Here is a 12,180-nt window from a genome sequence, read left to right on the forward strand (position 1 = left end):
TAGGGAATCTAATCTAATGATTTTAAGGTGATTTGGAGGAAGATGTAAGGGAAATGTTAGAGGTAGGTTCTTCACACACAGTGGTGGGTGCCACGGACTGCACTGCCGGCAGCGCTAGTGGAGTCAGATACATTAAGGACATTTAAGCGACTCTTGGATAGGCACATGGATGATAGTAAAATGCATAATAGGTCAGCACAACGTTATGGGCCAAAAGGCCTGTGCTGTTCCATGTTGTCGTTCTCGAAGCTGATGGTTGCCATATACAAGCCGCATTTGTGCTAATTCAAAAGCTCTTCAGCTTTTAATTGGCATACATATGACAACTGACACCTGTGCTTTCTGGAACTTAGTGTCATACCTTAGGTCACTCATAGATGGCAGTGCTGTTCCATTAACTGCTAAAACCCACATTTCTTTCAGAAACCAAAGCGACAGATTCATCCAAACCATGGCACTGGTTGCTGTTTTGCATTTGGTTCTTTCAGGGTAAAGAAATAAATTTGCAGGTGAATATTTTTAAGGTATGCATTCAAATCACCTTGGTCTCTTCATTCCAATTAATTTCTATACCATGAGTAAAATAAGGAAAATCTAACCTGCCTGGCATCTGGAATGAAGGACTGCTTGGAATTATCTGCAGACAGGATTAAAGTAGATTCATTGTGCCATATTTGTAATAAGATGTTTTGATGTGTACAGTTCTAAGTTCCCCACCTTGTTAGTGGTGGTATTACTTACATCCTTTGCTAAGGATAAGTGTAAGCATGTTGAGAGAATACTGTCTCAGACACTTTTTTGATTTACAGGTTTTAGATGTTGGTCACATCAAACTGTACAGCATCTTTCCTCCCCATCCTATTAAATACTGCAATGTTTTACCACAACTCTTCCACTAAAGCAGGCAAATGAGGGCTGAACACTGCCACAGACAGTTTCTCTCCTACTTGTTAGTGAGCCTACCAGCAGCAAACAGGAGATAAAACAGCCTAAGATTGGAAGAACAGCTCCACGTACAATCAGTAACTTCCATTTACCTGTGTTTTGAAGACTGACCTCTGGGTCAAATAGAATCTATTTCACAATCATAAGTCACAATTATAGTTATTGCCATTTTATCTTCCATGCTCAAACTGTGCATTTGAATCCATTGTCTTTAAAGACAGTGGTTGAAGAATATAAATATGCTGTGGGTTAAGCACTTTTACTGTAAACTAAAGTCTGCAAGTATACACCTGGAGCCTTATTTAAAACAGATTTATCCCTTGTCAGCATGGATTTTAAGGGTACAGTGAGTTGGAATTCAGGGTATAAGTGGGTGTGGTTTGACATCAAGACTTTAAGTACCTATGCACTGGATGAACACAGGGCATACAGAGTGAGATGAAACCTGTTTTTTTTTATACATTCAAAATGTGATCAAGAGAGTTTGAAAAAAGACAGGAGCCAAGCAGCTCAGGTGGTTGCAAGTAAAATGAAAAGCACAGCTTTAAAGTTTGACATTTTATTTGTATAAATTTTGTTTTTTTCCCCCTCATGATTACAAAAAAAATTGTCAGCCCATAAAAAGGCACAACACAAGTACTAATAGATTTGATTCCATTCCTAGTTGCACCTGGGAACAGGCCAGGGTAACATTGATTTTTCACATGAAAACACTGATTCTGTATCAGAATGAGGCACAATTAAGTCAATCTCTTAAGCATTGACTATTCTAATCAATCCAGTTAACTGGTAGCATTGCCCAGCAAGTAACAGCTAAGCCTGACTCCAGACTGCTACCAAATTCACACTTTGGTAAAGACAGTATAAAAATTCCTTATACATCCACTTCAGTGCCATGTTGTGTGGTAGAGTCTGATATAAAGTTGATTTATAGAAGTATAGAAAAATATTACATCTTTGATACGGCTTCATTTAGAAATTCACCAAGTAGATTTTCAATGTCAAAATAATTACATCCCTCATCTTTACACCTTTCCCCTTCAAGCTATGATACTGAATGGTAACACAAATGTGTTTTTTGAATATGTGCAATCACATCCCAATGTTAAGGAATCTTAAAGGCTGCAATATCTTGAAACTATGATTTAAGACTGTTAAGGCTGAAGATATGATGGATCCACACAGCAAGTGATTTTCAATTGGTTTCTGTTCAAAATCACCAACTCAAATGCCAAGGTGAATCCATTTCAGAAATTCAATGCTTTGTTTTTGCCATTCTGCCCTTCAGCATGACTATCACCCTCACCGTATCATACAAAATTATATAAGATTATAAACATTGTTTCACATAAAAAGTAAAAGACTCAAATACATGCTATAGTAGTAAGTAGGCTGTGTCTTCAAAGGTGTATAGATTACAGTAGATTTAATTGTTTAGCAATTGATTCAAGATGCAGGCAAGGAGATAGTGTCCCTCGGCTGCTAACAAATATCTGGTAGAACTTTCAACCATGGAGCACTGATCAGAAATGTGGAATTAACCATTGATAATAAGAAACAGCCTAATGGAGGATTATGTTGGGAAGAAGAAACAAGAATGGAAAGGTCATGGCATTCAAAAATGGCACATGGTTTACAGTGATGACATGTATAGAATATACATTAGCCCAAGTGCTAAACTTTAGAAAAAAAATCCCTAATTACAACAGTCCAGGAGGACGTACACATTCCTAGTAGAAATTCACTGAGTGCTTTTTCTAATGCTAATTTACAAATACAGGTAACAGTGTTCATTGTAATGCCAAGTTTCCTTGCTTTTACCCATTTAACCTTTGTTCCCAGGAATTCTGCTTCACATTCCATCCATAGATTAACATCCCCAATATCCTGGTATTCAATTGTTGAAAGCAGGACTAGCAGAAGACAAAAAGCAGCATATCAAGACAACTGGGATGGGATGCTCTTTCTTGAGATGCGTGAATGTCTAAGGCTGCTGTGAATCCAGTTTCAGAGGTCACTTTAAAGAGCAGTTGAGGTAAGTTTCTTAACACCCCTTCTTCGGGCCAGATTTGAGCAGCCAACTGGTTCAAGAACAGGCTGTAACGGTGTGCGGTTCAGCGCAGAGTATGTAGCAGCCATAGCCCCCTAGAAAAACACAGCACAACATGAGATGAGGCAAATTTAGCAAGATACTTCAAGATCAAAGATTCACTTATCTCTCTGCTGCCTCTTTGGAGGCACTTGCTGTATGCAGATTAGTACTTGGGGGCAGAAGCATATTAATTCAGAAGTTGAAGTAGGCAGGGAAACCAAATAACGAAGTGTCGTTTTCACCTTCACGAGATGAGGTGCATCCTGACGGTTTAAGTGAAATTGTGGCAATTTATCCCGATGAACAATCCAGGGATGTCGGAGGACCTGGGTAGTAGACAATCTTTGTTGTGGATCTACATGAAGCATTTTTGATACAAGGTCCTGTGAAATCAATAGTGAATTTATGTTTTCAATATTCATTGGCAAATGAACATATTACCAGTGACTACTACACAAAAATGAATCCAACTTCAACAAAATAATAAAATTGTAGACAGAATTCATAATCGGATTTTCTAATCATCCATTAGCAGGATGACACTAACTAATAACTACAAGAAAAAATGTACTGACTTGAATTTTTAAAACATTTACGACGACCATAGGACATTCCATGTAGGAAATGTTGCAGTCAAACTGCACTCAAGCTTCCACAAACAGAAAACGTGACCTTGATTGGAAGATAAATATTGACCAGGAGAATGAAGACCTTTGCCAGACAATACTCATCTGACTGCCTCAGAAATTACATGTCAGAATTGCTTCAATGGATATTTGCAAGGAGCAAAAGCTCAGTCAACCCGAAACCTTTGAACAAAATTCCTGTGTAGTCCTTTTTTTGACAAAATAAGCCCATTTAACTGTCTATTTTCTACTTACTATCAATGTGAGAGAAAAAGAAAGCAAAGCTGTAATTCTGTACATTAAGCTAGAGGTGCTGTCTGACCAGGATAATTAAAATCATAGAGCTGTACAGCACAGAAACAGACCCTTTGGTCCAATTAGTCTACGCCTGCCAGATATCCTAAATTAATCTCGTCTCATCTGCCAGCATTCGGTCCATATTCCTCTAAACCCTTTCCATTCACGTACCCACTCAGAATCCTTTTAAATATTGTGCCAGCCTCCAGCACTTCCATGCATGTACTACCCTCTGCATATAAAAGGACTCAGCAACTTTTTCATCTTACCCTTCTCACATGAAACCTAGGCCATCTAGTTTTGAACTCCCCTACCCTGACAATTCACCCAATCCATGCCCCTCATCATTTTATAGAAATCTAAGGTCACCCTTCAGCCTCCTACACTCTAGAGAAAATAGACCCAGTCTATTCAGCCCCTTCCCTTAGCTCAAACCCTCCAAACCTGGCATCATTCTTGGTAAACATTTTTCAAGTTCAACATCTTTCCTATAGCAGGGGAGACCAGAACCGAACGTAGAATTCCAAAAGTAGCCTAACCAATGTCCTAGACAGCCACATGACATCCCTACATTCAACGCACTTACCAATAAAGGCAAATGTACCCAACACTGCCTTCACTACCCGATCTACCTCTGACTCCACTTTCAATGAATTACGAATCTACATCTGAAAAGTCTGTGTTTGGCAAAGTGACATCATTTGATAGAGTAGATTTAACAACAGGTTAGAACTTTTCAAAGTCAGCACTGAACCCATTTTGCCTTTATTACCTTCGCAACATCAGAAACTGTATCCCAATAACCTCCAGTCAGGCTGAACTTTCCACTGCCTATTCTTGCCAATATTTCTTCAGGAGTGTCATCAGGTCCATTAGCAAAGGGTGTGTAGCTGTGAAACAAAACTGAATTTTCAATGGACCGAAACATCTCAACATTGACAGACAATCAGGGAGTCACTGAAACTAAGCAATACTTATGATCAATCAGACCAATGCAAATTGGTTTTATTTTAAATTAAGTAGAGGGAAATGGGGAAATTAATTTTGTTGGAAGCAGGGAAAAATGGGGAAATATAAATATCCATTATATACTTACTGAATGGTAGTGGTACATGCTTGTTGAGTAATGTTGTCATGAATTCCTTTGTTGCTGTATCAGTTTGTGCTGCAGCCACCGGCACTCAGTTAAAGTGCAACATTCAAACATTTAAACAATTCAAAGAGTACTGCATTTGACTGTTCCAAAATGTTATGTTTGACTTGGCCCATCAACGGGAGTGGGGCCTATGTCAAAGTTTCAAATGAGTACTCTAGCAGTTCAGGAGTCGAGGCAGAGATCAAAGGTGACAGGCAGTGGGACTACCAGTCAATGTGTAAGAGTGACAGAGAGACAGCAAGAGAGAAGCAGACTCCATGTTAGACAGGGCTATGATTTATGCAATTGATCAGATTAGCATTCAGAAAACAAGAGGTAGTTCTGACCTGGTGAAGCAGACTGTTTACAAAAAACTGGAGTGAAATTTTAAAGAATCTAGGAAGAGCAAGGTGGACTACCAGAACGTGAGTAGTTGTTGAGCCACTTCATGACAAAGCAGTACTGGCTGAAGTTCAAGGTTAGGTGATCAAAAGTAAAAGAATTATTAATCCCTTGAGAAGTTCTCATGACAGCTGGTGACCTGCAGCATCACTAACATCAGGCTATGGGGGGGTTTGCTAAAGAAATCCATGAGATATTTTAGATCTTTCTTGCTCTTTAATATGTTCCGTGTGCTATCTGACCATTGTTTAGTACCCATATTAGCTTCATGTTACATTTGGGATGTGAGACTATAAATAATGAAAACTTTTGCACAGTTCATTTTTTTGTCAGTATTAGTTTTGCATCAAATTTCACTATTACTAAAGTAGTTATTCTTTGTTAGCTGAAAAACCTGGCTGAATTGTTTATAATACTAAACAGATACTAAATCTGTAAACTTGGCCACATCAACAGCTGGTTAAAAATTCAAAGTGTGTTATGATCAATACAAAAGTGGGACTAGAGAGGAATCACAGCACCTTTCCAAACTCAGTCATAACATATACACGTACGTAGATCTGTATTGTGCAAACAAATGCAAATTGGTTTCTATTCAAATTAGAAAACATAAAAATAATGAGGCTGCAGTTACAGCTTTGGCTGGTCTCAGATCGTTACCAGACAATTACTGTTTTTTTGAAAGTGACACATCATATACAAAGAATTATGATCATTTAGACAAAAGGACCTTATCCCGTGACAAACGGCCAGTGAAGTAAAATAAATTTGATTGCAGCATGCTCTTTGTTAAAACTGACATTTCCATTTTACAGAACACCAAGTTGTACTGAAACACGACTCAAAACCCTTATCAGAAACAGCATAAAAATTCAACAGCAGACGTAGGTATTTTCAGTGACTATCAGTAACATCCCAGTAGGAAACAAACTTACCCTGTGAGCATAGTGTAAAGGAGAACCCCAAGACTCCAGATATCACAAGCTGCGTCGTATCCTTGTCGTTTTAAGACCTAAGTAGTACAGTATAAATAAATCAGTGTTACAATTTCCATTGCACATGAACCCTTAATGGCTACAGTATGTATACTGGACTTCACACCATAAAGAGAGACAGAGAGAGCCCTTAAAGTCAGTACCACAGGAATACATTCGGTGATAACCTGGCAAGTGGGAAAAGAAAAAAGCACCCTGACAAATGAAGTCTCTTTCTTAAGAACAATGCACATTATGAAGCAATAATAGTCATGTTTAAACTTACAAAAGAAATTGGGTGGAACTATCAAGACTGAGCTTTCACAGATGCAGAATTAAGTAAATGTAGAACCAAGATTTCTTTGAATTTGTGAAGTTCTGGAAGTCACAGTGTATTGGGGGTGTTGGGGGATGCTGCAGGGGCTGAGAAAGTGTACCAAGATCAGAGGGGGTGACCAGTGAAGATAAAGAGGATGAAGCAATACAAACACAGGCAGAAACATTTTATTAGAGACACTTACTTCATAGGAAACGAGTACCAACATGACTGAGCCACAGTGACGATATTTTTCTATCCAACAGATTACTTTTGTTAATAACTAAAGAACAATTCTGACTATGTATTAATTTGGGAAAACTTCACTTAAAATGTTATCAGCAAAAAAGTGCTCATTGACTAGAATGTCAGCTGCACTGGTTCTGAGAAGCTAACATAGACCTATTTTGCTTTGATTTAATGACTTATAACTTTAACAGCTTTTAGTATTGAACAGAATGCCTGAGTGACAGTTATACCCTCACATGATTGCAGAATACCATACAACATATACATACATGAGTTTCGAAGAGACTCTGCGACAAACATTTACTGTAAAAGGATGCTGGTGAAAAGTAAACAGATGCAATACCTTAACGTAGTTAGTGGAACTTTCACCCAAATTAGTACATAGGGTTTGAACCAATTTCAGGATTTAAACAAACAATTTTGACATTTTTCTGAAGTACCTATATCTATTTTTCTACTTTGAAAGCTTTTTGAATGCAAATGGCTGCAAAATTAAAGAAAATTCAATTCTTACAAGTTTCTTTAGTAAGAAGGATTAATTGGATGCTACATTTGCCAGTTCAGGTGGATGACAAAGATTGCATGGCAAAATGGCTGTCATACCTTAAAACACAAATATTATTATACTTAAGTCATTCCTCATCCGTGAGGTACTTGGGGCAGCACTTAACACAAACTAGTATTGTATTGTGTCTTTTCAAGCTTGGAATCTACACTTCATCCCCTTTGCCACCAGAATATTGTGCAAACTGATTCAGATCAGAGCTACCTTTAGCACGTTTGCACAAGTTTAGGCTACAGGTCACCATTCAGGACTGAAAAATGGTCAATTCAAATACTAGCAACAGAGGCTTCTGTTCTGAAATTCTGGTCAAAGTTAATTGCTAGAGTAAATCAGAGATGGATTTTCATTACAATTGGGTGCAGTGTCATTCTCGGAATTGCTGACTCTGGGTGACTGTTTCAACCCCTATTAACATTCCTCCCCCTGAGAAGCATTAAAAAATTTACAAAAACAAAAAAAAAGGAATCAGGGTCTAGGGAATGAAAAAGGCCCCTCATTCCTTCCCTTACCTAACTGTAATCTGCTAATCAGGGAAGTTCAAGTCTTTGCCAAAGCCAATCTGGACTCTTGCCCAAGATGACATGCTCTCCATCTCTACATGAAAGTGCCTCCTTCTTCAATGAGAATCTCCCTAATAATGAAGTTAGTAGTTCAGCATAAGGGGAAAGGAGAGACATAAACCAGCATCATACCACTTGCTTTCTGACATGCTACAACCAGCCCATTGTTCACTACTGAAAGTTTCACTGCTTCAAGGGCAATAAGCCTTAGTGTTTCATAAAAATATAGAAAATCAATCAATACTTCGTACCTCAGGAGCAACAAAATTAGCTGTGTAACATGGAGTCATGAGAAGTCCATTATCAGCTCGCAGCTGTTTAGCAAATCCAAAGTCACAAATACGAATCGATTCTGGATTGCCTGACTCATCAACGTACAAGATGTTACTTGGTTTCAAGTCTCTGTGCACCACCTGAATGCATAGAAATACATTATAACAACCAGCAAAATGCTATTTGCTTTTATTATTGATGCATTTTAAATTAAAGACTTCCAGAGTGTTAAGTTGGAGCATTACCAAGATCTGCATGAAAAATCCTAAAATGTACAAAAGTATGGTCTGGCCCCCTGATACTGGCAAATATACTTTGTAATCTGTCACAAAGTCAAGATCAGAAAAGGTTAAAAAAAATTGTTCCCAAGAACGCGCGCAGTCAAGTGCTAAAACAAGTGTGAAAATTTATAACGACCCTTGATATCTTTAGAGAAAGAAAGGTTAGAAATACAACAGGACTAGAGAAAAATGGCAAGGGTATGCCTGCACATAATGGTTAATTATCTTTGAAGTACACATGTAGTTTAATTGACACCAGAATCATGCTGAACTACAATCAATTCCAGAGAAGAGTAGAGATTTTGAAATTCAGAGATACAAGTATAGAAATGCTAGTCAAAGAAATCAAAATCTGATTTCACAGAAGCTTCATCTCTGCTATTTATAAAGAATTATTTTCAGATTAACACATCCATAAGGAACAAAGAAAAAAATTAATATTTAACCATTAAATTTCTTTTAAACATATATTCTCAATCTTCCACTTGAAGTATCCTAGGCCAATGAAGTGAAAAATCCTATTAATGCCAGCAGAGAAAGGACACCGATTATCGAGTATTCAGGAAACGATCATGCTGAGAAGTCTGGAGTCATACGTTGACCAGAACAGGACAGGACCAATCTCAAATGTATAGAGTTGATAAATTTTTTAAAAAGCGGCTTAATACACTTTACCCACAAATCAGATTGTAATTTAATCTAATCGACAGGTCTACCTCTTAAATGGCAATACCACAATCAGCAAGATGAAACAGAACATAGATGATGATGAAAGACAATGAAATGCAACAGTCAGTCGTAAAATCCAGGGTGGATCATTTCCCAATGAAAAATGGTGAATATCAATTCTCACAAAGCAGAAATTTCAATGCTGTTGTGGTAGTAAACAGGATAGTAAACTTGACCGAGTTGAACAATATGCATAATTTTAATTTGAGTAGCATTCCAGAGCATCTGAGAAGTTAAGTGGTAATAATCAGAAACTACCAATTGCACTGCATCTTTATAAAGCATACAAAGAGGAATAAAGAATGGAGGGGCAGTTACTTGAATCTCCAGAAGCTAAAGTATTTCATGGGCTCTACAATCATTACACTAACTGAATCTAGTTGAGGCACAGTATGGCAGGGAATAGTTGGAAGTTGTTGTCGGTTTCCATACAGACTCAGATTAAATTCTCCTCTTTAAAGTCATACGTCTGCACCAGATTCACAATTGTCTGACACAACCAAACATTTTATTCTATTCTTCAATATTTTATCTTCATGCAAATCCAATGCTGATATCCTTTTCTTAAAAAAGGACAGGAGGTCAATAAGCTGGAATGTGGAAGGCAATTCCATTCATCCAGAAATACCTTATTTTAATTTTTGAGCTTAAAATTCACAGAAAGAACAAGAAAAATGGATGACAGCAGAAAACAAGAGCAGAATTCATGACAATGCATCTGAAAAATGTTAAACAACACCTTTTCTTTATAGAACATAGAACAGTACAGCACAGAACAGGCCCTTCAGCCCACAATGTTGTGCCGACCATTGATCCTCATGTATGCACCCTCAAATTTCTGTGACCATATGCATGTCCAGCAGTCTCTTAAATGACCCCAATGACCTTGCTTCCACAACTGCTGCTGGCAACGCATTCCATGCTCTCACAACTCTCTGCGTAAAGAATCTGCCTCTGACATCCCCTCTATACTTTCCACCAACCAGCTTAAAACTATGACCCCCTTATATAAGATAACACTGTAGAGATGGATGAACACAGCAAGCCTAGCAGCAGAGGAGCAGGAAGGCTGATGTTTCGGGCCGAGACCCTCCTTCAGAAATAGGGGAGGGGAAAGTGGTTCTGAAATAAATGAGGATGGATAGAGGAGAATATAGGTGGAGAGGAGACAGACAGGTCAAAGAGGCAGGAATGGAGTCAGTAGAGGAGAGTGTAAGTGGGGAGGTGGGGAAAGAGATAGGTCAGTCCCGGGAGGACGGACAGGTCAAGGGGGCAGAATGAGGTTAGTAGGTAGGAGACGGTGGTGGGGCTTGAGGTGGGAGGAAGGACCTGTTAGGGAGGTGGGGGCGAGCTGGGCTGGTTTTGGGATGAAGTAGGGGGAAGGGAGATTTTGAAGCTTGTGAAATCTACATGGGAACCTTGCAGCCCAATGGTATCAAAGCAGAACGATTTGCTGTTCCTGCAACCTTCGGGTAGCGTCGTTGTGGCACTGCAGGAGGCTCAGGATGGACATGTCGTCTGAGGAACGGATGGGGAGTTGAAATGGTTCATGACTGGGAGGTGCAGTTGTTTTGTGCAAACCGAGCGTAGGTTCTACAAAGCGGTCCCCAAGCCTCTGCTTGGTTTCCCCAATGTAGAGGAAGCCACAATGGGTACAGCGGATGCACACGGTGAACATCTGCTTGATGTGGAAAGTCTTATTGGGGCCTGGGATGGGGGTGAGGTGTAGCACTGCCTGTGGTTGCAGGGAAAAGTGGTGGGGCTGGAGGGGAGTCTGGAATGGATGAGGGAGTCACGGAGAGTGGTCCCACCCACCTTCCTGCAAAAATGCCATCCCCTGTTCCCAATTCCTTCGCCTCCGCCGCATCTGCTCCCAGGATGAGGCATTCCACTCCCATACATCTCAGATGTCCTCATTTTTCGAGGACCACAACTTCTCCTCAGTGGTCGAGAACGCTCTCAAACGTGTCTCCAGCAACTCATCCCTCACACCCACTCCCTGCAACAACAACCAAAACAGAAACCCCCTTGTCCTCACATACCACCCCACCAAACTCCAGATCCAATGCATCATCCTCTGATACTTCCACCATCTGCAATCCGACCCCACCACCAAAGACATTTTTCCCTCCCCACACTTATCAGCTTCCCAGAGGGACCACACTCTCCGTGACTCCTTTGTCCACTCCACACTCCCCTCCAGCCCCACCACACCCGGCACTTTTCCCTGCAACCGCAGTAAGTGCTACACCTGCCCATACACCTCACCCCCACCCCAGGCCCCAAGACGACATTCCACACCATGCAGATGTTCACCTGCACATCTGCTAATGTGGTATACAGCATCTGCCGTTCCCGTTGTGGCCTCCTCCACATCAGGGAAAACAAGCGGAGCCTTGGGGACCACTTTGCAGACCACCTTTGCTCGGTTCGCACTAAACAACTCCCCCTCCCATTCCTCAGATGACATGTCCACCCTGGGCCTCCTGCAGAGCCACAATGATGCCACCCAAAGGTTGAAGGAACAGCAACCCATATTCCCCTTGGGAACCCTGCAGCTCAATGGTATCATTGTGGATTTGACAAGCTTCAAAAATGTCTCTTCTCACTACCGCATCCCAAAACCAGCCCAGCTCACCCCCGCCTCCCTAACTGGTCCTTCCTTCCACCTGTCCCCTCCTCCCACCTCAAGCCCCACCCCCATCTCCTACCTACTAACTTCAGCCCACCCCCTTG

The 12,180-nt window shown here is 40.2% G+C and overlaps 1 protein-coding gene across 4 annotated transcripts in view; it reads right to left on the bottom strand.

Moving 5' to 3' along the window:
- Positions 1-1,488: 1,488 nt before the first annotated feature.
- The window catches only part of LOC125456889 (ribosomal protein S6 kinase alpha-3), a 104,577-nt gene continuing 93,885 nt past the window's right edge, over positions 1,489-12,180 (bottom strand). For all 4 annotated transcript variants that reach the window (XM_059650411.1, XM_048540403.2, XM_059650412.1 and 1 more), the window contains 5 exons: positions 8,413-8,574; positions 6,433-6,509; positions 4,733-4,850; positions 3,280-3,420; positions 1,489-3,090 (listed from right to left, as the gene is read on the bottom strand). In XM_059650411.1, the coding sequence (XP_059506394.1) occupies positions 2,965-3,090; positions 3,280-3,420; positions 4,733-4,850; positions 6,433-6,509; positions 8,413-8,574 (624 nt within the window). In that variant the 3' untranslated portion in view covers positions 1,489-2,964. The remainder of the gene's footprint in view (positions 3,091-3,279; positions 3,421-4,732; positions 4,851-6,432; positions 6,510-8,412; positions 8,575-12,180) is intronic.

This window comes from Stegostoma tigrinum, chromosome 12, assembly GCF_030684315.1.
Source record: "Stegostoma tigrinum isolate sSteTig4 chromosome 12, sSteTig4.hap1, whole genome shotgun sequence".
Taxonomy (NCBI): Eukaryota; Metazoa; Chordata; class Chondrichthyes; order Orectolobiformes; family Stegostomatidae; genus Stegostoma; species Stegostoma tigrinum.